General features: G+C 61.5%; 2 protein-coding genes across 2 annotated transcripts in view; one reads left to right on the top strand and one right to left on the bottom strand.

The window, feature by feature from the left end:
* Positions 1 to 1,953: 1,953 nt before the first annotated feature.
* Positions 1,954 to 8,134, top strand: BESB_014000 (uncharacterized protein; the record flags this gene model as incomplete). The annotated part of the gene is made up of 8 exons (XM_029360130.1): positions 1,954 to 3,915; positions 4,138 to 4,239; positions 4,697 to 4,819; positions 5,055 to 5,289; positions 5,709 to 6,004; positions 6,425 to 6,673; positions 7,175 to 7,362; positions 7,759 to 8,134. 8 exons carry the CDS (start codon positions 1,954 to 1,956, stop codon positions 8,132 to 8,134), a joined length of 3,531 nt encoding a protein of 1,176 aa, XP_029216797.1.
* A 1,609-nt stretch (positions 8,135 to 9,743) lies between these two features.
* Positions 9,744 to 22,089, bottom strand: part of BESB_013990 (uncharacterized protein) — a gene marked incomplete at both ends in the record, with an annotated part of 29,375 nt that continues 17,029 nt past the window's right edge. Inside the window, 9 exons of the mRNA XM_029360129.1 lie at positions 9,744 to 10,340; positions 10,885 to 11,145; positions 11,534 to 12,419; positions 12,648 to 13,018; positions 13,512 to 13,568; positions 13,855 to 14,471; positions 14,849 to 15,061; positions 15,142 to 20,347; positions 20,757 to 21,896. Coding sequence (XP_029216796.1) covers positions 9,744 to 10,340; positions 10,885 to 11,145; positions 11,534 to 12,419; positions 12,648 to 13,018; positions 13,512 to 13,568; positions 13,855 to 14,471; positions 14,849 to 15,061; positions 15,142 to 20,347; positions 20,757 to 21,896 — 9,348 coding nt within the window. The remainder of the gene's footprint in view (positions 10,341 to 10,884; positions 11,146 to 11,533; positions 12,420 to 12,647; positions 13,019 to 13,511; positions 13,569 to 13,854; positions 14,472 to 14,848; positions 15,062 to 15,141; positions 20,348 to 20,756; positions 21,897 to 22,089) is intronic.

The raw sequence follows: 22,089 nt of genomic DNA, 5'->3' as shown, positions 1-22,089 counted from the left end.
GATGTGAAGCTGCTTCTTTCCGTCACGCCTAAGGTTTCGCGCACGACTTGAGTGCATCGTCACTTGACCCTGAGCGAACGTCCGGGACATGTGCATAATTGAGATGCACTGGCGTCAGTGCTGTCCTCACACTTCGCCACGGGATATTTTACACCCCCTACATCAGCGCTAGCGTAACGAACCAATGGCTTGTACTAGCATGGCCCCTATTCGCGCAGATATAACCGACTCATACAATTGGTGGAAAAGACTTACCTGTGTGCAAGTCATCTGTTTTGTGCAGACATTTTCACATCAATGTTAGAAGGGGAGACGATACTCTGAACAGCAGCCTGAATCCGCAGGAATCGCCAGGGAAGACAGTCCTGCGTCCCGCTAACTCATCGAGAGCCCTGAAAGGGCTCGGTTGCAGTGCGTTGCGGAGAGATAGCTTTTGGTTGAGATTCCACACTAAAGCGGAGAGGCCCTTTAGGATGCTCGAAAGCTCAGGTGCTGCTTTGCCTCATGGATGACTGCCTTAACACTGCGTTTTGTGTATCTACGGTGTGCTGAAAGGGAGCACTGCGAGACGAATGTGAGAAAAAAACCACCACACACCCCGCCCGCAACACATCTGATCGTTGAAGAAACACGCGTTCAAAAATTGTCCACAGCTGCGCAGAACTGTTCTGCCAGCCACACGCGGAACGGACAGAGAAAATCATAGACTTGCTAAGTCTGGGTTTTGCCGTGTTAACAGTTGCCTTGCTGCGGTTCCATCGTTGCTCCTTAAACTCATGTCTTCAGTGTTTGAGTCTAGTGGGGAGCATGGCAGTTGTGTGGTATTGGAGATTTGCGCAGGTGTGTCAGATGTGGAGACAGAGTTTCCAGGTTCAGCAGCGAAAGAGTAGAGGCCCCACCACGCCGGCGTTTCCGGCAACAACGCTGCTGCCCACAGGACTTCTGATACAGCCACACTGTTCTAAGCAGATCCTAGAGAGTCATCATACATAATTTATTTCGAAGAAATGCTCATTAGTTCATGGGTATCGAGTCAAGAAGAGAGTCGCGCAACCGTGCTCGACGCGTACAACCCCAAAGGTGACTGTGGCAATCCTGATCGTCACGCAAGCACATGCAAACATGCAGAAGATTGTTTCGCGATCCATCGGAATTACTAGCCACCAAAAATGCTGCGGGTCTCCACTTCTACCGCATACATCAATTCTGAGAATATCAGGACGAGTCACACATGTCTGGCGAGCGTGTCCGGGCATCAGCTCCTTTTCGCAGCTGAGCTTTGCCCCTGTGTCATTCACATGCAAGCTGCTCGAGACCTGGAAAAATGATAATTGCATCCGAGTCATATTGAGGCATCTCGTTCCGCTTTCGGCGAGGTCAAATATCGAGAAAAAATCCTCTGTGTATCGCATGGCGCCGCTTTTAGTCAACATACCAGATTCGCTAGGTCATTTGCGCATGCTGCTGATCGATGTCCTGTCTCCGTTATTCATGAGGCAAGTTTATGTACACCGAGCATATCAGAACTCGCTCTCGCGGAAGGCCACGCAGAAAACACTTTCTTTCTCCCGTCGGACTCTGGATGGGCCTCAACCCAGTTGACCGTGCAATTTTGTCGAAGCCTTTTCGACGATTAGATTCTGCGCGGGTGTCCAGCCGCGCTACCTGTGTAATGTCACACGCTGGTCCGTGCCATCCAGAACCGACGTGTTCTAAACTCCACGCCATCGGCATAAGAAGCTCATTAGCTTCGAAGGAAGTTGCAGGATGGACGTTATCTGGGCACGAAGATCAGGGAGACCTGTTCCCGTTTCTCCTTAATCGTCCGTCGAGACACCGTCTCTTGCATGCATGCGCGCATCGATGGACGAGTGCGCCTGATTTGCACGCAAGTTCAGGCGTTTCCACGTTGCTCCCGTCCGAGTTCGATGATTCGCCTTTCCAGGAATAACCATGGGAGCCTTTAGGGGGCTACGTGGGGGACTTGCTTTCGAGGAGGGCCGTAAGGCCGTCGAGGTGACGCGTCGCCCTCGCGTCCCGTCTCGGTCTCGTCTTCTCTTTTCCCTGTCGCGGCCTACTCCCGTTTCTCTGTCTTCCCCGCCGCTCGCGCCTCCTCTGTTGGCACCTGCTCTTCGTACTCCGGTTTGTCAACTTTCCCCCTATGCGGCGCCTCCTCGTTGGTCGTCTTCTCCTTCTGCCAGCTCCTCTGCTATGTCATCTTGCTCTCCGCTGCGGCCGCCTCGAGCGCGAAGTCTTTCTCTGGCTGCCTCTGATTTGTTGTCCGCTTCTTCGTCTCCCCCTCCTTCCTCTGAACCGGCGGCGCCGGTTCGCCTTTGCACGAAGACATCGACACACTCTTCCGTTGCACGGCGACGACTGCCGCTCGTTTCTCGTCGCTTCCGGTCACGGGCCTCGCCACAATCCGTGTCCTATGTATTTCCCATCGACTACCCTTTTTCCTCTAGCTCATTCGTCGTTCCTCCTTCCATTTCTCCATTCTCTTCGGTTGTCGCTGCGTATTACTGCTTTCCTTCGTATTCGCCTCAGCGCTCTGTCCGTTTTTTTCATCACTCTTCAGAAGACAGATCCGCCGCACCAGGCATCCGCAAGCTGTCCGCACTAAGCATCTGTACGAGCACCACTCCCCTGCAGTCCGGACAGAGGGCATTCCGGTGTGTGTACACTTCGGCGGGCGGGGGCGGGAAGGAAGGCGACCCCGGCTGCGCATCCCAGCAACATGGGCACCGACAGCCGCCGAATCCACCTGAAAGGGAGTCAAGGCGATTTTCGACTCCCTCTTTTCCGTCCTCGCTGTCTCCGACCTCTTCGTCCTGCAGCGCTGTTGAGGCAGATAGACCCGCCAATTGTGCACAGGCTGACAGACCAGGGGAGGAAACAAGATTGTCATCCTCCTACCCGCCTCAACACCTCCGACGTTCCGCACCGCATCTCCCCTTCTCCTGGACTCCGCCGACGCCATCTAGCCTAGGAGAAAAAACAGCAACTTCTCGTCAATCTAGCGGGGGCAGAGAGGCCGAACGAGAGCCCGTTCCTCCCAATTTTGGCGCTGGCGCGGACCGGCGGATGCCTCGCCAACAGGAGGTGAATCGAAACTGTCCCTCCCGGCCGCAAGAAGGCGTTCGGGCCTCTCCTGCGTCTCTTCCAGTCGCGTCGCTCTGTCGATACGGGTTGCGCTTGCCTGACGTCTCTCCCACTTCGCCGTCCTCTTCTCCTGGCTCCTATGTATCGTCAGCTGTGCGCTCGGCGCGTCCCGAGTTTCACGCAAGTTTTCCTCTGTCGTCTCTGGCTGCCGCGCCTTCGGAGCCTCCGGCATCTCCGTGGGCGGGTGGTGGAGCCTACAGCGCGGCGGGATCAAGGGATGTGGAGTCTCGAGGTGTCTCTGCGGGGACAGGAAACAGGCGAACGGCCGGCGCGCCGGCGCTGTCTACAAGCCCGTGGGGCGAGCCGGAGGCGGAAGATTCTCGCGGCGAAACCAACCACACTCTCGCCGCCTTCGCTCCCCCGAGTGGCTTGAGGCAGCCCAACAGCGACCGGTTGGCGACAGAAGTGCCACGCGCTCCAGAGAGGGATCCGCGTGCTCACGACAGACGGCCGCGGCTCGAGAGGCGGCGACGAGACGCTGAACGGAGACAAGAGAGACACTGGCAGCAGGAGGGCCTCGAGGCAGCGCGGCCAAGGCTACGGGACGTGAAAGAACGGCGGGAAAAAGTAAAAACCGTTGTGGGGAGACTGCTGGAGGAGGCCGTCGAGCTTGTAGAGGCTTTCGAGGTGTGCAAGGAGGGCGAGTCGGGAGACTTGTCAGAGAGGATGCGGAAAATGGAGAAGTGTCAATCAGACATCTTCGACATCCACAAGAAAATCGCTGCTCACGTTCACGCGGCGACAGAGGAGGAGGTGAGGCCTGCGAAATGTGAAGCCCCAGAGCTCGTCGGTGAACACGCATAGTTGCGGGCGTGTTTGCGCATGTGTCTGGAATATATCTCACTGGCTGCCATCCTACATGTCTTGGTGCTCACGCATCTACCGACTTCCTACAGCGTCGCCGCGCATGCGTAGGCGTCGCCCTCTGGAGTTCACTGCTGTTGGGTGGCGTGTTTTATGAGCTTGTCGGTGCAGCTGCTGGAGCTCCGCGGCCACGTGGAGGCACTGCTGATGAGGCAGAAACTGGTGGTTCACCGCCATCTGCTTCTGCCGCTCCTGGAGGAGCTGTACAGACGGGTAAGGCATTTTTCCCGCTCGCCAAGCCGCGTCGGAGACAGCGAGCTGACACACCGTGCTTCAGCCCAGCTAAGGCTCCGAAGACTCGCGAAAGCAGCAGTTCGCCTCCAGTCTGTACCGGCGTCTGATGATGGACTGGTGCATCCACACAGCGAATCTGGAGAGAGATGCCCCCTCGGAGTCTGCGGGCTGGCTCCCACTCCCGCGCGAGGCCTCCTCATCGACGTGCAAGCGCCGCCCGGCACCGGACAGCGCGCGCCGCGTCCACGTCTGTGTATGGGCTTCTGTCTCCCTGCCTAGCCTCTATCTCTTCGACTTTTGTGATTGTGTGGATCTGCGTATTCGCTTCTTTGCAGTTTACTTTTCACCCCTGGTATCTCTCGATGCACGCAGCTGCTTGTGCGTCCACGCTAGGGTGCGAACTCGTTGAAAGAAAGCCTTTTGCTCTGCTGCTCAGGACATGGTTGGAGGCGTTCGCACGAGTACGCTGGTGCGGTACTTTCGAGACCTCTGCGACACAGGTCACGGCGAGGGCGCAGTTCCCGACGTGCTGATCAAACGCGTTCACGCGTCGATAATGGTGAGGCGTAGGGAGGAGGCTTGACTCGCTGGAACTGGATTCGCAAAGAAGAAAGGCGATTTTCAGCATGTGCAGAGGCGCGTTCGCCGTGGCCGCCGACGTTCACTGGAAGAAAACCGTGCGGAGGACTGACATCCCGGCAGCGCCGCACGCGGCTGCGGCTCTGCGCGAAAATAAGATTATTATGCCCTGGACGTATGCGTCGTTTGCTTGCCCCTGCTGCCTGCGTCTACAGGACCGCAAGAGAGAATTCCTCGAGAGCCACGACCTGGGAAACGCGCTGCTGCTCTTCCTCTATAACTGCTGCCTGCTGCGGCTGCCCACGGGCGGCTTATATTCGGAGTGGGCGCAGAGGACGCTGCAGCCGATGTCCGGGAAGCCCGGCGAAGCCCGCGAGCCTGTCAAAATCTCGCCCCCGCTTGTCGTGTTCATTTCCAGAGTCCTCATCGCAGAGCGGTGTGGAGTCGTCGGTAGGTCGGCAGCCACGCTAAAGCGAAAACGGGTGGAAGTACACGATAAAGAAGTGCATGCACAGCTGGAGCACATACAGTCGCCGCGGTCTACTACGCATGAATGTGCATGACTGCGCACATATAGATGCGGCTGCGTACGAAATAGCACATACAGGGCATCAATCCACCACTGCGGGCGATGCGCCATTCAGCACGCGAGATCTACCGATCTCCTCCCCTCGATGTCTCGGTGTATGGATGAGCGAAACATGTTCATATATATATATTTATGGATATTCATATAAATTTTAGATATAGATATATATGTGTAAACACGCCTGGATCTGCATGCAGGGGATCTGTTTTGATCCCAGAGAAGCGAAGAGCCCTGCCGTTTGATGTTTTCGGCGCTGGCGGCCTGTGCGTTCGCGCTTCAGGAGTTTGGCATGCGGTTCTAGACCTCACTCTCTCGATTGATCCGCGCACGTCGCCGTTTTTTTTCGCTGCGTCCGCCTCGGTTGAGCTGAAGCCCGCGCGACAGCCTGCGGGCAGCAGCGCGTGGGTCCTGGAAGCGGAGGGAGCTGAAGGCGATGCGGCGCCCGCGGACGGCGAGGCGGACGACCGCCTGTCTCGCTACTGCCCAGGAGACGAAGCGCAGTGGCTGGCCAACGCGACGCGCACCGCGGCGGGCGCTGCCTCCATGGGGATTCGCTTTCACCCCGCGCTCCAAATTGTGAGACACTGCTCGGTGCTCCGCAGAGACAGATCGGAAGCCTGAAAACACAACCCCATGCGCTCATGCACAGGCTTACGTGGACAGTGATCAACCTAAATGTGTAATAAATGAATAGATATATATTTTTTCATGCATGTGTGTCGATGTATATGTGTCCCTGCATGTGGGGGCCCAGCGGCCCGTGACGAGACGGTGGCTGGGGAAGCCGGCCCTCGAGGGCGGCGAGAAGATACTACCATTTGCGGGAGAGGCCGCGCCATCATCGGCATTTGAACTGGGTTTTTTCCGCACAAAGTGTGCCCTTTTCGCGGCAACTGCGAGGCGCGCGCCTGCGAGATCTCGGCGTTGCGCTCTGCGTTGCCGACGGAGGTTCCATTTGCCATGCGGACTGCGCTTCCTTCTTCTTTTATTTTTCAGATTTTTGATCGCGTGGTGGAGGCGGCGAAGAAGGTCGCGAGCGACGCAGCCTTCCGCACGCTCTTTGTCTGCCAGGCTGAGCGCCACAGCTGCCGGCTGCTTCAGTACATTTGGTCGCTGTGCTTCTACAACCTTCATCTGCACGAAGACTTCCCGCAGGTCCTCCACGCCGCATGCAGGCACGGAAGACTTGACTACGCTGCACAGTACCTTCTCAACTTCTCCTCGCCTGCCTTCGTACCTTTCCAGGTAAATCGCTGCCGGCCCACTCATGCATCGCTTTGGTTGTCTGCCAACACGTGTATCTGTCTGTGTGCATGTCCCCTTTCTTTCTCGATCCGTCCATCTGTGCCTGCCCGTCCGTCGCGGCGCCCCCTTTATCTGTCTCATTCTCTGCTCGGCTGGCGATCTAGCTGTCCGGATACAAAATAGCCGCGAGGGTTTGGCCTTGGGATGCTGCGACGACCTACCAAGCTGTAGTAGGGATGTAGCGGTGTGTCGACATAAGCCTCAATGCATATACATTTTTATTTTATGTATCACTGCGTAGCTGCCGCGTTTTGTGCGAGTTGCGTTATCACCTGCTGGAGCACTCGAGGCTGTTCCATATATATAATATATACATGTACGCATGCGTAGAGACAGTATGGCGCGTATGATTGTCGCGCCCGATGGCCTCGCGTCGATTTGCCGGCGGTCGCGGTGCACCCATTTTTCTCGCTGTTTTTCGGTTCCCTTCCTGCCGCGCAGGTTGCGGAGGCGATCATGTTTGGACAGCGCGAGAACGGCGCGCTGGTGCGGAGCTGTCTCTCTGCGACCAGCACAGAGATTCTGGAGGATATTTTGACTTGCGTGAGGCCGTCCTGCCCCGCCTGGGCTTCGAATTTCTTGTCGCCTCACCCCCACTTCCGCGGCGAGTTCGAGCGCTTCCTCAGCCTGTAAGCCGCGGCTCACACTCCTGACGGCTCCTTCCTTTTGGCTCGGTATCGGCCAGAGCTATCCGCGCACTGCTCCATCTCCATCCAGCGGGCGCGTGCGCTGCAACACATATACACATTTACAACCTCTGTATAGGTACATACACGTTTGCATACACATGCGTGTGTGTATGTGCTTCGCCGTGGCTACGCGTATGCCAGATACTCATGAGAGCCGGCGCAGGGACGGGTGAGAGGGGGCCGTCAGACTCGGCTACCAACCTACGGCTGTCGTTTCAGAAGCGTTTATTCTTCAGTGCTAAGCAGCGCAGCTGGAGGTGCAGAGCGGCGACCCTCTCTGAAACCCCACGAAGTTAAATCGTCGTACTGCCCCGGTGGATCGTGCTTTCTATTCAGGAATGAGATCCGCTTTTCCTTCCTCAACCGGCGCGGCGTCTCTTGCCTGCACCTAGTCGACCTGAAGGGCGACGGCGCCGCGCCGAGTCCTCCCCCTCCCTCGTCAGCGGCCCCCAAAACGTCCGCGACAGCCTCGAGCGCCTCGCGCGTCTGCGTCGTTTTGATTGACTTGGCACGGCAGCCGCGAGACCTGACGCCCGCGATTCAGCCCGGTCTCCTCGGCGGCCACATGATGCAGAATCGGCTCCTGCGCAGACTCGGCTGGAGGGTAGAGGTAGTCTGCCAGAGTGAATGGGACGCGCTCGACGTGGAGGGCAAGCACACCCTCGTCAAACAGATCCGCGTACGCTCCACGAAAAAAAGCAACGCGTGCTAAGGCGCTTTGCTCCTTGAACCCTCTCCATTTGCCTATCTAGCATAGTCTATAGTATATGGGCATGTACCCATGTGAGTATGCAGGCGCGCTGAGAGACGCATACGCCGCCCCTCTGGAAGCGTCGGACTATCCGCAGCATGCACGCTCCTTTCTGTCTGCCTCGCTTTCACCTTTCACGTGCCGTCTGGGTCCGCCTGCCCGTCGTTTCTCTCTCGTTTGTGGTTGCATACCTGCGTTCGTTCTGGCTTCTTTGCGGCATGCATGGTATCTACCGGTTTCTGTATACTTCTACCGGCGCGTGCAATAGCGCCGCCGGATCGACTGGAGACATGCAGCGCGTCATGGGGGCACCGGAGGAGGCGCAGTCTGCAAGAGCCTTGTCTCTTTTTTGTTGCTGCGTTTCTGTTATTGCGGACTCAGAACAGCTACTCGCCAGCCGCCGTCTCTCCTGGAGACGCAGTTCCGGCGGACGCCGATGAGAGGCTGCAGTTTTCGCCGCCTTAGCGACCGCAAAAACGGGCGATTTCCTGATACCAGTAAGAGGCAAAGACAGCATGACGCGCTGCCGCGCAGCTACGGAGTGCCCTCAACTTCGCAACCGGGCTCGGACTGTTTCCAGGTCTCCTACACATATATCTGTGCGCATGGATATGTGTTCGAGCATAGAAGTACACGTGTATGTGCGGCACATGTCCTGGGAGCACTCCTGACCGCTGTTCTGCGTAGACCCGGCTTGCCAGCTTGTGGTTGCATGCGTTGGGGTAGTTGCATATATATATATATATATGTAAGTGCGCAGAAACACATGGTCAGGTTTAATTTTCGATTCGGCTCCTCAGCGTATACGACGCTGTGGGACGCGAAGAGAGCGGACGCGGCTCCATTTTCAGCCGGGAATGTTGTTTTTTTCCGCGCTTGAGCCCTTCCGCTCGCGCTGCTCCAAACACCTTCTGTCTGCTGTGGAATGGCGGAAGGCCTGCCCGACGCTTTCGTATCTCATCCGAGCCACGCACATGGAACAGACTGCGCCACTGCCGCGCACATCGAAACCTGAGAGTCGCGTGAGCCTTTAGTTGCAGCCCTCTAGGCATCGTTTATCCCTACGGTATGGGATGAGACGCCCACAGCACCTCGTGAAGCGCTCTCGTGGAGAACCAAGAACAGAAACGGGTTTACGGGACACACATACAGATACACCAGCTTTACATTCTGGACCTGAGGGCCCCACACGCGCATCTGAATTTCGCGAAAACTGGATCTCGTTGAAACTTCCAGCGTCCCTGAAGGACGAGACGTTCACCACCGCGGAGTGGCTCGATACACAAGGCTGCAGACAGCCACCCGGTGCCTAAATACAAATTCTTTTATCCCCGTGCAGCACAAACACACACATACATGTGCTCGGAACTCCCTGCGCCGGTGGAGTGGCCTCAGCCCACTTCCTACGGCGGCCAGGCAAGACAGATACTATATTGACGTTTGCGCTAGCTTTTAAGCAAACATAGCAGCAGGCATATCTATCAGCCAACTCACATCTGTACTATATATGTATAAATATGTATATATATAATCATGCACTTTGCGCGGTGCATGCGCTGCGTTCTTGCGGCTACTCGGCGCGCCGCTTGGCTCGTTTTTCCTGCTGGCGCATCAGCGTTTGGATTTGCTGCACAAGCTGTGAGTGCCCCTGGCCCTGCGCGGCCTCGAGCGAGGCCTGCAGCAGCTGGGGGGACGCGAGGCGCGCGGCGAGTTGCATGCACTGCTGCAGCTGCTGGCAGGCGAAGGCAGAGGCCGAAGCAGTCGACGAGAAGGACGAGGGCACGCCCGCGGCCGCGCCTTCGCCGTGGAGAAGCCCCGCCGCGCCGGCGTGGGCCCTGTCTCCGCCGCCTCCGACTGGCGGCGGGGGGGACAGGGCGTCGGACCCGTCGGGGTGCTCGCCCGAGCAGAAGACGCTGGAGGCGGAGGCGAGCGTGGAGCCGTCGGCGCCCGCGAGGTTCGGCGCGTACGAGGCGAGCGACGAGAGCAGCAGGTGTGCCTCGAAGCGCCGGTAGGGCGAGGAGAGGAAGGGAATCAGGTACATCGCCTGTTGGCACTGGCTGGGGTCTGCGCTATGCTCTACTGCCCAGACGTTCACTGCGCTCGACGCCAGCATGTCCATATCCTCCGCACTCAGGTACGCCGTCACCTTGGTGAGAAACTCGTGCGTCTGCAGCGGAAACAGAAACGCTGCCACCCGAGATACGTACATGCAGCCGCAGACGCCGCAGACGCGCTTGCCTCCGCAGAGACGCCGAGCGAACGCGTGCCAGGACTCCAAACTCATAAAAAAGCTCCCAACGACCACACAGCTGCCAGCGACCCCCGCCACATCCACGTATGTGTGCGGAAGCACGCGCCCGTACGAATGCGCCAATTATATATGCGTATATGCATGCACTCTTAAATACACATACACATGGATGAATGCATAGATGTATCCATACGTGTGTGCATATGAGGACTGGAGCAGAGGGGCAATTCTCATCGGGCTATCTCAGGCACACGAATGCCCCTGCCTCGTAGTCGCTGTCTCGTTCATCCTTTATAGGTAGAACTCAGCCGAATACTTGTACCGCGAATATATATGCATGTGTTGGTCTCAACTTGAAAGCACGGAGTCTGCCGGAGATGACGTTGCTGCGTTAGGAGGGCTAGAGAGCGACAGACGTCGCACTGGCGGATGCGGACGCAGGTGCGGACGTGTCTCTCACCCGTTGGATTTTGTTTGTTTTGCTTGCGATCAGCGTGGCGGCCTGGAGGAAGACCTCGACGCGGTTCAGTTTGCAGAGCCGAAGAGCCTTGAGAGCCCAGTTGAACTTTCCGTAAAAGAGCAAGCAGGCGCAGAGTCGCACGCGGTGCTCCTGCTGGGGCGTCAAGAGCGACAGTGACGGTGGCAGCGAGGGGAAGGCTTCGAGGCACTCCAGCTGCAGCGTCAGCAGCTCAAGCAGCGTCGCCAGCGACTCCGCGTCTACCTGAAAGACCGAGAAAGGAACCGGGACCGAAAAGCGGACACGGCGGACTATGCAAGAAGCGAAGGCATCGGCACGCGCACACCCGAAACGACGGATCCCCAGAAGCCGCAGTTGCGGAGAGCAGGGGCAGAGAGAGAGGACCCACGAAAGCGAAAAGGTGCGGCAAAGGTGGAAATCGCAAACCCCCAACGTGAAGAAAATGTACGCGACTGAATCGACCACATGCAAGCGAGGGAGGCTGAAAGGTAAGTGGGAAGAGCAAACAGAGAGAAAGGAACGACAATCCACAAGAAACCACAGGAAAGAAAGACGGATGAGGGAAGAGAGAGGGGAACCAAGCGCAGACCTGACGCTAAACACACAAGAACACAGGAAAAGCCTCGCTCACCTCATCCATCGAGATATCTCGCTGATCGCCTAAATCGAGGAGCTCGCACTGAGAGGCCGGGGCACCCGATGGAGCGGCTTCTGCCGCCTTTTTTGCCTCTTTGGAGGAATCCTCTCCTTCCTTCTTCCTTCCATCAGTCTCGCTGTCCTTCTCCGCCGCACTGGTCGCCACACCCTCCCTGTCTCCTGGAGACCGAGAGAGCGAAGCGTCCTCGCTCGTCGAAACGTCGCTCGCCTCCTTCAGCCCTGCAGACAGTCTCCCCTGGACATCCCCGCCCGCGGCCCCCTCTTTCCCCTGAGAGGATCGGCTTTTATCCTGGTCTCCAGAGCCCTCGCATACCCCGTGGAGGGGCGCCGCGGCGCTGCCGTCGCGTCCGTCGCCGACTTCGTCGCCGCAGATCGTCTTTCTGCACTCGCTGTCGCGGGCGTCAGGCCTCCCCCATTGAAAGTCCCGCTCCCCTCCAGGATGTTTTCCTCCGTCGAGCGCGTTATCTCTCGCCATCTCTTTCTTCTCTTCCGAAGAAAGAGATGGCGAGAGATCACGCTCTTCCGAAGCCGAGACGAGCGCCTTCCGCCCCGCGGGGTCGGCGGACGGAACGCTGCCGGCGACAGCGTCAGCGCCCTCCACTCGCGCCTCGACCGCCAGAAGCGGGGCGGCCCCCTCGGCGAGCGCGGAGGAGCTCGCGGCGGAGGCGACAGACGGCGCGAATGGCGAAGACGAGCGAGAAGAACGACTTGAGCCGCTTGGCGAGGGGCTCTGCAACGAGCGGTGGGACGCAACAGAAGACGCAGAAGCGCTCGGCCGCCCCCCGAAAGGGTTCGCGCTGTGCCGCTGGGTGGCGGGAAGCGAGCCGGCCTCTTTGCTTAGCGACGAGGGCCCGTGGCTCCTGAGGAGATGCAGAGAGACACTCAGCGAAGCGCATGCGAAAGGCGGTCCGAAGAGTGCAGAAACGAGCACGAGCGACACGCAGCGAATGCAAGCCTCGCAGGTGATGCAGTCGTCGGCATTGATGCGTTCTCAGTAAATTTTTAAAACAAATCCAATTATTTCCTAAATCAAATGTTGATATTTGTAAAACAGTTGAAGCCCATTTTTGGGATGGATTCGCGCGTACCTGTCGCGTTTCTTGACCTCCGCCAAGACGCCTCCGAGAAGCCGTACGCCCTCCTGCAGGTAGCCCATCTGCTGATCCCAGCACCGCGGCGGACCTGCCGCGGAGGCGGCGTCGAAAACGGCGAGGCTCTTGTCGGCGAAACCTTGCGGCGCGGGCCCTGTCCCCTCTGCCGTCCGACTCCGACTGCGTTCGGCCGACGAGCCCGACGCGGTCCTGCTTGCGAGCCGCGGCACGGCGGGCGTGGAGACAGCACGGAAGTCGCGCGGCCGCTCGCCGGGAGCAGAGACAGGAGACGGCGAGACGCGTGCGCTCGCAGCGAGAGAGAGAATAACTGCGAGAATGCCCGCGTTCAGGAAGTCGTGCGTCATCGTCTACAGGCATGCGACACGAGGCAGCAAGAGCAAGGCTTCCACGTCAATCAAAGAAAGTAGCCACACCAGGCCGAAGCACCTCCCACAGAAGCTCACAGAGAAACGACGTAGACAGATGGGCGTGCACGCATGGTTATAGTGGATATTCATCACATTTGAAATTATCGATCTCTCAGTCCATGTGTGCGCATGTGCGTGCTGGTGCGTCTTCTTCGTGAAACTCAAAATGCATCTGAGGCACGAGTTTGATGATTCAAATCTAGCCGAGCAGTTAGTGTTTAAACCTTACAACGGATGCTTTGCAGACACCTCGTAGATCGGAGGCCAAGCCACGATAGCAACCACTGAAAGCAAAAAGCTGCCCATTCTTGAGGCTGCTACGCTTAATATCTAAGCTCGCAGAGCTGCCTGGCGCGGCCCCTGTTAGTCACATTTGAGCCCGGTTTTTCCTGTCCGCGTGACTGCGGAGGCCCCCCACAGATCAGAAGCTCACGTGCATAGCGTAGAGAGTCTGGAGTGCGCGGCGTTTTCGCAGGCAAAGCTTGACGGCCTGGAGGACCAACCGCAGCGAATCGACACATTTGTGAACCTCTTTCAGACGATGCTCTGAGGGGGAAAGGCATTGTGATATGCATGCGCATTCGCATTCCCTGGAAAAGGCGACAGCTGCGCCTGCGGCAACAGCAGGCGGCAGCCGCGCAAGCCTAGGAGGCTCTACGCTCCTCCACACACGCGTGCAGAACCTGCGGCTCTGTTTAGGGTCTAGGGTTTCCGCGCACAGTCCTCGGGCGTTTCGTGTGGTCGTCGGCGAGCTGCCTGGGAGGGGGGGGTCGTACCTCGATGAAGGCCTCGCCACGGCTGCCCTTCCCGGCGCGCGCGAGGCTCCTGAGCACGTCGGGCAGACGCTGAAGGGCGACGGAGTGAGCGACGAAGCTCTCAATCAGCATGCTGGCGGCCGCGACCGCGCCGAAGGGGCCCGTCGGCGAGGCGCTCCTTCCGAGCCCCGCCGGCGCCAAGCTCGGCGTCGCGAGCGCCCCGAAGACTCTGTCGCAGAAACTCTTGAGAATGGCGACGCGGGAGAGACCCCCGGCCCCCTCGGCGGCCGCGGAGGCCGAGGCCGCCGCTGCTGCAGGCAACGCCCGCGCGAGCACCGTGGCGCCTCTCTTCGCAGGCGCCTTGCGTGCGGACTGCGCAGCGACCGGCAGCGCGCGCGCGCCCGCTGCGGCTGGCCCCGAGGCGGAGGCCTTCTGTGGAGGCAAGGGGGCGGGGACGGGGACCACGCCCGAGGGCGACACGCGGCGCGAGAGCCGCACAGACGACACGCCGCCCGACGACGGCGCGTCGAGCAGCAGCTGAAACGCCCGCGCGTAGTCTCCGAAGTCGAGAAGAAGCTTCAGCACAGAACGGAGCGCCCCGTAGCGCTCGTGATAGTACAGAAGGATGCCTTCGACCTCTGCGCACACTCGCACACGGGGCGAGCATTGCGTCTACGTACCGCGAAAGCACACGGTGACGAGACAAAGGCATCTATGTATGCGTATGACGGTTACACCAGTTTTGTATGCGTCGCTGCCTTTGCTAGCTGACCGTCTTCTTGTGAGGCTTGGCTGCCTCATTTCCTCGCTCACTGTCTCACCTGCGCGGGGAGCCCTGCGGGGTGATTGCAGCGGCCGTTCATCCCTCCCTTCCCCGCCGCTTGCCTCTACTGCCTACTACGATTACCTAAACACACACCTTGAAGCAAGGGCCTCGAAAGGCAACTTGGACTCCGCGACCTCTGCAGCTGCGTTGTGCGTAAGACCTGAACAGAGGCCGCGGGGCGATTCCTACCTGGCAAGGGGTTCTGCACGCCTGCGGTAACGGCGCCCTGCGCGAGGAGGACGTCGGCGCACGAGGGCAGCGCTTCGGCGAGGCAGAACGAGCAGACGGCGCGAATCATGTGTCCCGCGGAGAAGGGGCGCGGCAGCCACGTGCGCGCGCCCATGTCCTCTTGCCACCTGACCTGCTGGTGGCTCGCGGCCGCGGGCGGGCCTTCTGCGTCGCCTTCGGGGGGAAGGCGAAGAAAGCTGGAGAGGGCGGAAGCGCGACAGAGGTGCCGCCGGCGGACGCGCGGTCCGACTGACGCGAGGCCCACGACGCCGCGAGGGTCGAGTTCCCCGCAGCGAAGCTCCTCTGCTCGTCAGTGCCCACTGGCAGCCCCCCTACACTGTCTCGGCGCTGCAGCGAGCCGCCAGGAGCATCAAACGCCCAGCCGTCCCCTCCTCGCGGACTGCAACGGTCGCCCTCGCCCCAGCGGGCGGGCAGGCTCCCACAAGGGACTCCTCGACTGAAGGGCGCGACCGCCCCAGGGAACACCCGGCGCTCGAGGGCTTGCACGTTCCATTTGAACACATACGTCGACAGAATCTGCGCAGCGACCTCTGGCAGCGTCTCGATATCGGGCCATGTCTCCACAGATGAGGCCTCGACGGGCGCCGAGGAGACACCCACGGGCCCCGCCGACGCATCCCCCGCAGGCACGTTCGCGCCCTCCTCCGGGGCCGAGGGTGTGCTGTCGCTCGCGCCTGCTACGCGCGGCTTCAGCGCGGCCGCTCTCTCGTGCGCCTCCTGGCCATCGCCCGGGTGCAGGCCCGCCGGCCTCGCCGCTCCTGCAGGGGACGAGAGGGATGCGTAACGCTTCGCCCCCGCGGCTTTGGTGGCGTGGGCGCCGGTTGCCACCGGCGGAGACACCGCCGGCGCCCCGGCACAAAACACGGCGGAGCCCCTCAGAGCCGACTGCGCGAGCAGACCCGCGGGCGACATCTGCCTATTCGAGCCGGCCCGACCGAGCGGCGCCAAGGTCGAGTTTGTGAAAGAGGCGTCTGCGGGGGTCACAGACCACAGCGCCCCGCTGGAGGCGTGGCTAGGCGAGCCCGAAACTGTCGCCGTGGCTGAGGGCCCGACCACCGCAGCCAGACCGGCAGCAGGGGCGCGTGTGGGGTCTCCAGCGACCGCCTGGGCGACGCAGGGCAGCTGTGCGAGATACTCCAGACGGGCCTGTCGCACGTCTGCGAGGTGGGCGCGGGCGGCGGCCTCGTGAGGCAGACGGGGCAGAGGCGGGAAGGCCTGCAGGAAGGGCCCGGACACCGGCGGCAGGAGACGGCGAAGCGAATCGGCGCATATGGGACTGGAGGCGCACAGCCACGACGCGGCCGACTCGACCGGGCTCGACGAGAGACGGTCGGCGCGCGGAGCCGGAGATGCGTCCACCCTCTCCACGAGCGGCGAGTAGAGCAACGTGCTGAGATTCGGGACGCGTGGCGGAAGCCCGTACAGACGCCGATGGAGAACATCAGCGGAGACGCGCTTGCTGAACGCCTGAAGCGTCGGGAGCGAAAAGAGAGGCACATGCTTGATGCCCGCCTCCAAGGCGGAGAGCGTCCGCGCAGAAAGATGCACGTTCTGACGGGCGTCACGTCCCAGGGCCCCCGCCCCCGTAGCGGACCCCGCGGGGACGCCACGCAAAAAGGGCGATGCCCGCGGGGGATTCCCGCTCGCCGAAGCCACGGGGCAGGACGAAGACGAGGATGGAGACGACTCCACAGGATAATTCCTCTGCCTCATTGGCAACGCGGCCGACGCGTCGCCTGCCGTCTGCTCAGACTGTACCGCTGAGAACGCCGAGGAGAAATGAGCGGCCCCTGTGAATACATCGTTCTTTGTTGCACGACCAGATGCGGTCGATCGAGGGTCTTCGTCTGCGTTCTTCGAGGTCAGTCTTCTCGCCTCGCCCCGGTTTCCTTCATCCGCGCCGCCAACCAATGCCGTGCTCCCACCTGCTTTCCCGGCGGCGCGGTCTCCTCCTTCGCTTCTCTCTGCCTCCTGCGACTCACCTCTCACTCGTCTCCGTTCGCTGTCGAGCATCTCCGTGACTCGTCGCAGAGAGAGGCCTTCGCCGTCGGGACTTTGGCGTTTGATTGCGGCTAGCCGCGCTATCCAGCTCGATGTCTTGACAGCTAGTCGAACCTGGCCTTCTGCGCGCGCCCTCGCGGGAACGTGTGAAGGCCCTGTGGCGTCCGCCGTTCCCACGTCGCCTGCCTGCTTCCGTCTGCTCGCCCCTACTTCGCTTGCCTCCTCTCTGTCCTGCTGCGTCAGTTCCTCGCTGCCAAGATCTCCTGCACCCACGCCCTGCTCGTCCTTGCTGGTCTGCGAAGCTCTCGGTGCAGAAGCGGAGGCACCTGCGTCTTCCCGGCGCGGCTTTCCCGCTTTCTGTCTCGACTCGCGTGTGCGGCGGATGACAGCTGAGGCTCGCCACGAGCGCGCAGCAGTCTGGTACATTAAAAATGTCTCCTCGGCCTCGAGCTTGGAGTCTCCAGGGTCGCGGTTTGCGGTGGTCGGTGACGTCGACGCAGACGGGTGGCAGGCTGCCCCAGCTCGCGATGACGGCGCCGCGGAAGGATCGTTCGTCGGCGCTCCGCCCTCCTTTACGGCTTGCGCCTCTGCCCCCTTGCTGCTGTCAGAAGTGCCTTCGCCGCCAACTGCGGTCGAAGAGACGCCCTTCGCGGCGCCGCCGGCGGGCGCCGCGGGAGGCCCAGCGGGGCCAGGAGACCCCGCCGACCGCAGCGAGACCGACGAAGGCCGAGTGCGCAGTGCAGCCCGGGGCGAGGCGGCGTTTTGGAGGGCGACGAGGCGAGGATAGAGCTGCTGGAAGAGCTGTGTCTCCCTCTTTGAGTCATCTCGCGAGGCGGCTTTTCCAGAGATTGTTTCTCGCTTCTTCAAGAAGGATGCAAAGTGCAGAAGCCACTGAAGCTCGCGCTGTATGTCCAGCTGAACTTGGTTGACGGCGAGAGCCTCCTCCATCTCGCGCCCGGCTTTCTCATAGTCGCCCATGCGAAGGAGGGTGACAGTCTTCACTTCTCCGACAGGATACGCCCTGAGTACAACGTTCGGATTTGCGCTGAGGGCCGTCAGAATTGAGGAAGGGGCGTCGCCCACACGGCATCCCACGGCGTGCGCGCCGGAGGCGTAGACGTCCTGCGGCGATGAGGCGGCGGAAAGCGGAAGAGGCGCAAGGGAGCGCAGCGCGCCGATTTGAAGCGAAGCATAGGACTCCGCGTCTGCTTCACCCTTCTCTCTGCAGCTGGTGATGTTCCCCCGCGAGCCGGCTGAAGCGAGGCCGGGGGGCCGCGGCGCCTCCTCGTCGCGCCGCAGGACGCGCGAGGGCGAATAGTAGTACGAAGAGACGCGCGAGTGCCTGTCAGCCGAAGCCTCGCGGTGCCTGCCTTGTCTCTGCGTCGCACTGCCGCGCGCCTCGGCGCCTTCTCCGCCTCGCTCACCGGCGGGGCTGGCGTCCCGCCGCGTGGCTTCACCCCCCCCTCGCTCGCGGACCGGGTCCTGTCGTCGAGCGCGGCGGCCGTCTTTGCCGGCGGGCGCGAGTCGGTCGTGCTGCACTCGCAGCGTCGCGAGCGCCTCAGCGAGGGCAGTATCGCGGAGGTTCTCCGCAGCGCGCTGGTAGCAGCCGCAGAGGTCTGCGGCGAGCGCGAGGTGATCAGCGCGGATAAGCGAGTCCCGCAAATGCTTTCCCTCGTCCAGCGCCATCAGACTCAGCAGCGAGTAACGACGGCCGGTGCGCTCGCGGAGGTGCACGAGGAAAGGCAGCAGCTCCTGTCCGAGAAGCACTGCCGCACTCACGCCAGGCACCGAGGCCGCGAAGTGGGCGCGGCAAAAATGCAGCAGCTGCAGAATCATACACACCAGCGGCTGCGCACTCAGCGCAGACGGCGATGTAGACCAGCAGCTGGAGCCAGAGGAAGAAGAGGAGGGAGAGAGCCACCAAGCCGACGACTGGAACGCGGTGTCTGGCGACGCAGCCCTCCCAGCGACCTCGCCTCGTCCGTCCCCCCCGCTGGCAACCGAAGGCGCAAACCGAGATCCAGTCGCGAGGAGGCGAGGCTGCCGCCCGACGCCCCATCTGTCGCATGCGTCGTCGGACTCGGAGAGCGCCGGCGTCGCGTGGAGCGCCTCAGCTCGTGAGGGCAGCAGAAGACGCAGCGGCAAGCAGGAGACATACCGGACCGACCCCGCGCGGCTCGTGATGGCCTGAACGGCCTTGAAGGTCGAGCGCGAGGGATGCACAGCCCCGAAGCAGTTGAAGGGCGACAGCGCGTGCGGCGAAACGCCCGCGGTGTTCGCGCGCGGAGGCTGCGCGACCAGCGCCAGGCTCGCGGCGGCGGCCTGCCCCCCCTTAGTCCCTTGGAGGCGCTTCGTCGGCGCGGAGGGCGCCCGCCGCGCCCCAGCGGGGTTTAGGGTTTGGCCGCCCGGCGGCTCGAGAGGCGCTGGGACGAAGACGAGCTGATGTGGAGCTGATGACGACTTGGCGTCTGCGGCGCAGCCCCCCGCCAGAGTCGCCAATGGAGCAGCCGCGGGAGGCGAAGCGTGCGGCAGCTCGGCTGGCGCAGGCAGCGCCGAGCGGGGCGTGTCCAGCGAGGGAGACGAGGCCGAGACACCCGACGGTGGAGCTCCGGGCAGGGAAGCCAGCAGCGGAGAAGACGACAGGAAGCACGCAGGAGACTGGTGCGCCGCGACAGGGTGCACAGGAACTGACGCGTAAAGGCGAAGAGACAGGTCGTCGCAGATGCGGAGACAGGCCTCTGCGTTGCGCACGGAGGACGGCAGACACAAGTGTAGCAGCTGGAGCGCGATGTCCAGCGAGGGGAAAACGCCGAACGCATGCATCCGCCGAATGCAAGCATCTTGCGAAGCGTCGCCCGTCAGGCTCCACCTTCCCCCGATGCCGTGCGGGAGGCGCAGCTCGCGCGCCGTGCGGGACGGCAGAGAGGCGGACGGCAGCGCAGCGGCTGGCGAGGCGGAGACACGCGCCGCGTGCGGAAGACAGAGCGCCTTCCGCGCGTACTGCAGGATGAGGTCGTCGTCGCGCAGCTCGGGCCACCGCTGGAAGAAGGGGGCGAGGACGTCGCTGCGCGCGTTCATGAGCAGCGACTCAGCCAGCAGGTGCGGATGAAGGAGCAGGTCCTCGTGAGGCGGCTCCACGCACGCTGAGACGGTTTCGAGCAGCTGGAGCGAGGCCGAGAGCGTCGAGACGCGAGCGCGCTCCGCCGCCGTCAAGGCCGCGCCGAGCGGGGGGGACAGCATCACGCTGCAGAGAAGCAGCCGATCCGAGATCTTGTGCGAGCGTGGCAGCATCTGAAACCCGAGGGCGACCGCGTCGCGCGGTGCGTTGGCCAGCAGCGCCTTGACCGCATTCGTCTTGTCGTCGCAGACAGTGAACAGGTGCAGCAGATGAGAGAGGTGGACCGTCGGAAGAAGCGCCGCCGCCGCAGGGGTATAGAGCTGAACAAATCAACGCATTGAGCAAAGGGAGCGACAAAGGAATTGATGAAATGCCAAACAGCCTCCGCGCACGGAGGAGACCGGCGCGGGCTCCCGCAGGGCGGCCTTCAACGCCTCAACTCTCCGCCGCCCCCCGCCCCTGTCGAGTCGCGGCCTCGAAGCGTAGTCCTTCGCCGTCTATACCTGCGTGCATACGTTCGCGTTCATGCGTAACTACGCGACTATATATATATATATATATGTAAAGATCTACAGATACCTTGAGGCATAGACAGACAAGGAGGCCAGCAATAAAATAGTCTTAAAACACAAGCCCTAATCTTAACCGGCCAGGCTGGATGCTGCGGAGCGGCACGGAAGGCAAGACCGCGCCTCCATCTCTGCATTGCCCTTTACGACTCAGCCTTACCTCGGTGATTTCTCTGGCGAGTTCGTGGCCATTGTGGCTCAGGAGCACGTGAACGACTTCGCTGACGCCCTCAGCCGTTTGGCAGGCCGCCTCCACGCCATGCCAGACTGTCCAGATTTCTCCGCAGAGCTCCACTGCGCGGCTGAAGGTCTTCACCTGCGTGAGCACCTGCTCAACGCGAGCGATAAGGCCTTCGCGTCGCTCGCGCCGCGTCGGTTTCTCTCTCGGAGTCGTTTCCCGGTCTAGGGCGAGACTTGAATCACTTGGCTCCCCGGTCGACGGCAGGAGAGAGGAGACCTCGCAGCAGGCCCACGACTGCGCGTCGCGCGGCCTCTGACCGTCTTCGCTCGCTTCCTGCTCAGATCGTTCTTCGCAGGTCGCCTCAGCCTGCGGGGCGTGTGAGACAGGCGCTGTCGCAGGGGGAACGCGGCGTTTCAAACTGGTCTTCGCTGCCGTCCCTTCTCCTTCTTCGCGCAGGTCTTCTTCCTCTTCTTCCGCGCTGCTCGTGGTGCAGGTGCTGTCTCTCTCTGCGTCCGAGGAGGTCTCCGTGTCAGCGTCTTCCTCTGCGCAGGTCGCCGCCGCGGCGTGCGCCTCTGCGCGGAGGCGGCGCAGGCAGCAGGTGAGCGTTTCTTGCACAGTCCGCACGTCCCATAATCGGTAGAGCGCGAGCGCAGCCTCCGTCGCCCGGAGGGCGTCTTCCTCACGCGCGATGCAGCCCGGAAGCGGCAGGTCGTCTCCGCAGGAGTCCCCCTGGGCCTCCTCGGGACTTCGCGATACCCGCCCGCCCGTGCCCGCGTGCGTCGAGCCCGCCGGGTCGGCTGCTGCTAGCTGGACATCAGGCGCCGATCGCTCCCCGCCCTCGAAGGCGCGCTCAGCCTCTGCGGCGGGCGCCGGCGGCCGCTCAAGAAGGCCGCTCGCGCCTGCTGGCGAGGAGGCGGGACTGTGCTTTGCACTGCGCATGTGGCTGCGCAGAAGACGACGCAAAATGCGTCTCTGCAGCGGACTTCCTCCTGGCAGAGTGCGGTCGATTAGGCGAAGCGCGGACTGCAGCTCTCCACGGCGCATCAGCCCCGTCGCTTGCCGCCGCGCACACGCCTCCGTGCTCACCTCCAGGTCGTCCGCAACTGCGAGAAGCAGCCCCTGCGAACAGCCAAAAAGATACGAAAGACAAGCCTTAGAGGGCCGCAACAAAGCGGTCGTCCGTGCAGAAGGACCTCGAGATCAAAACACGTTTAGCGTTTTCGGCTTAGGACAACAAGCCGAGACATTCTCCCCCCCCCCCCCCCCCCCTTCGAGGCCGCTCCCACGCAACAGTCCGAATCACGCATAGCTC

This window comes from Besnoitia besnoiti, chromosome IX (assembly GCF_002563875.1).
Source record: "Besnoitia besnoiti strain Bb-Ger1 chromosome IX, whole genome shotgun sequence".
Taxonomy (NCBI): Eukaryota; Apicomplexa; class Conoidasida; order Eucoccidiorida; family Sarcocystidae; genus Besnoitia; species Besnoitia besnoiti.
This window is presented reverse-complemented; position numbering and strand designations above follow the sequence as displayed.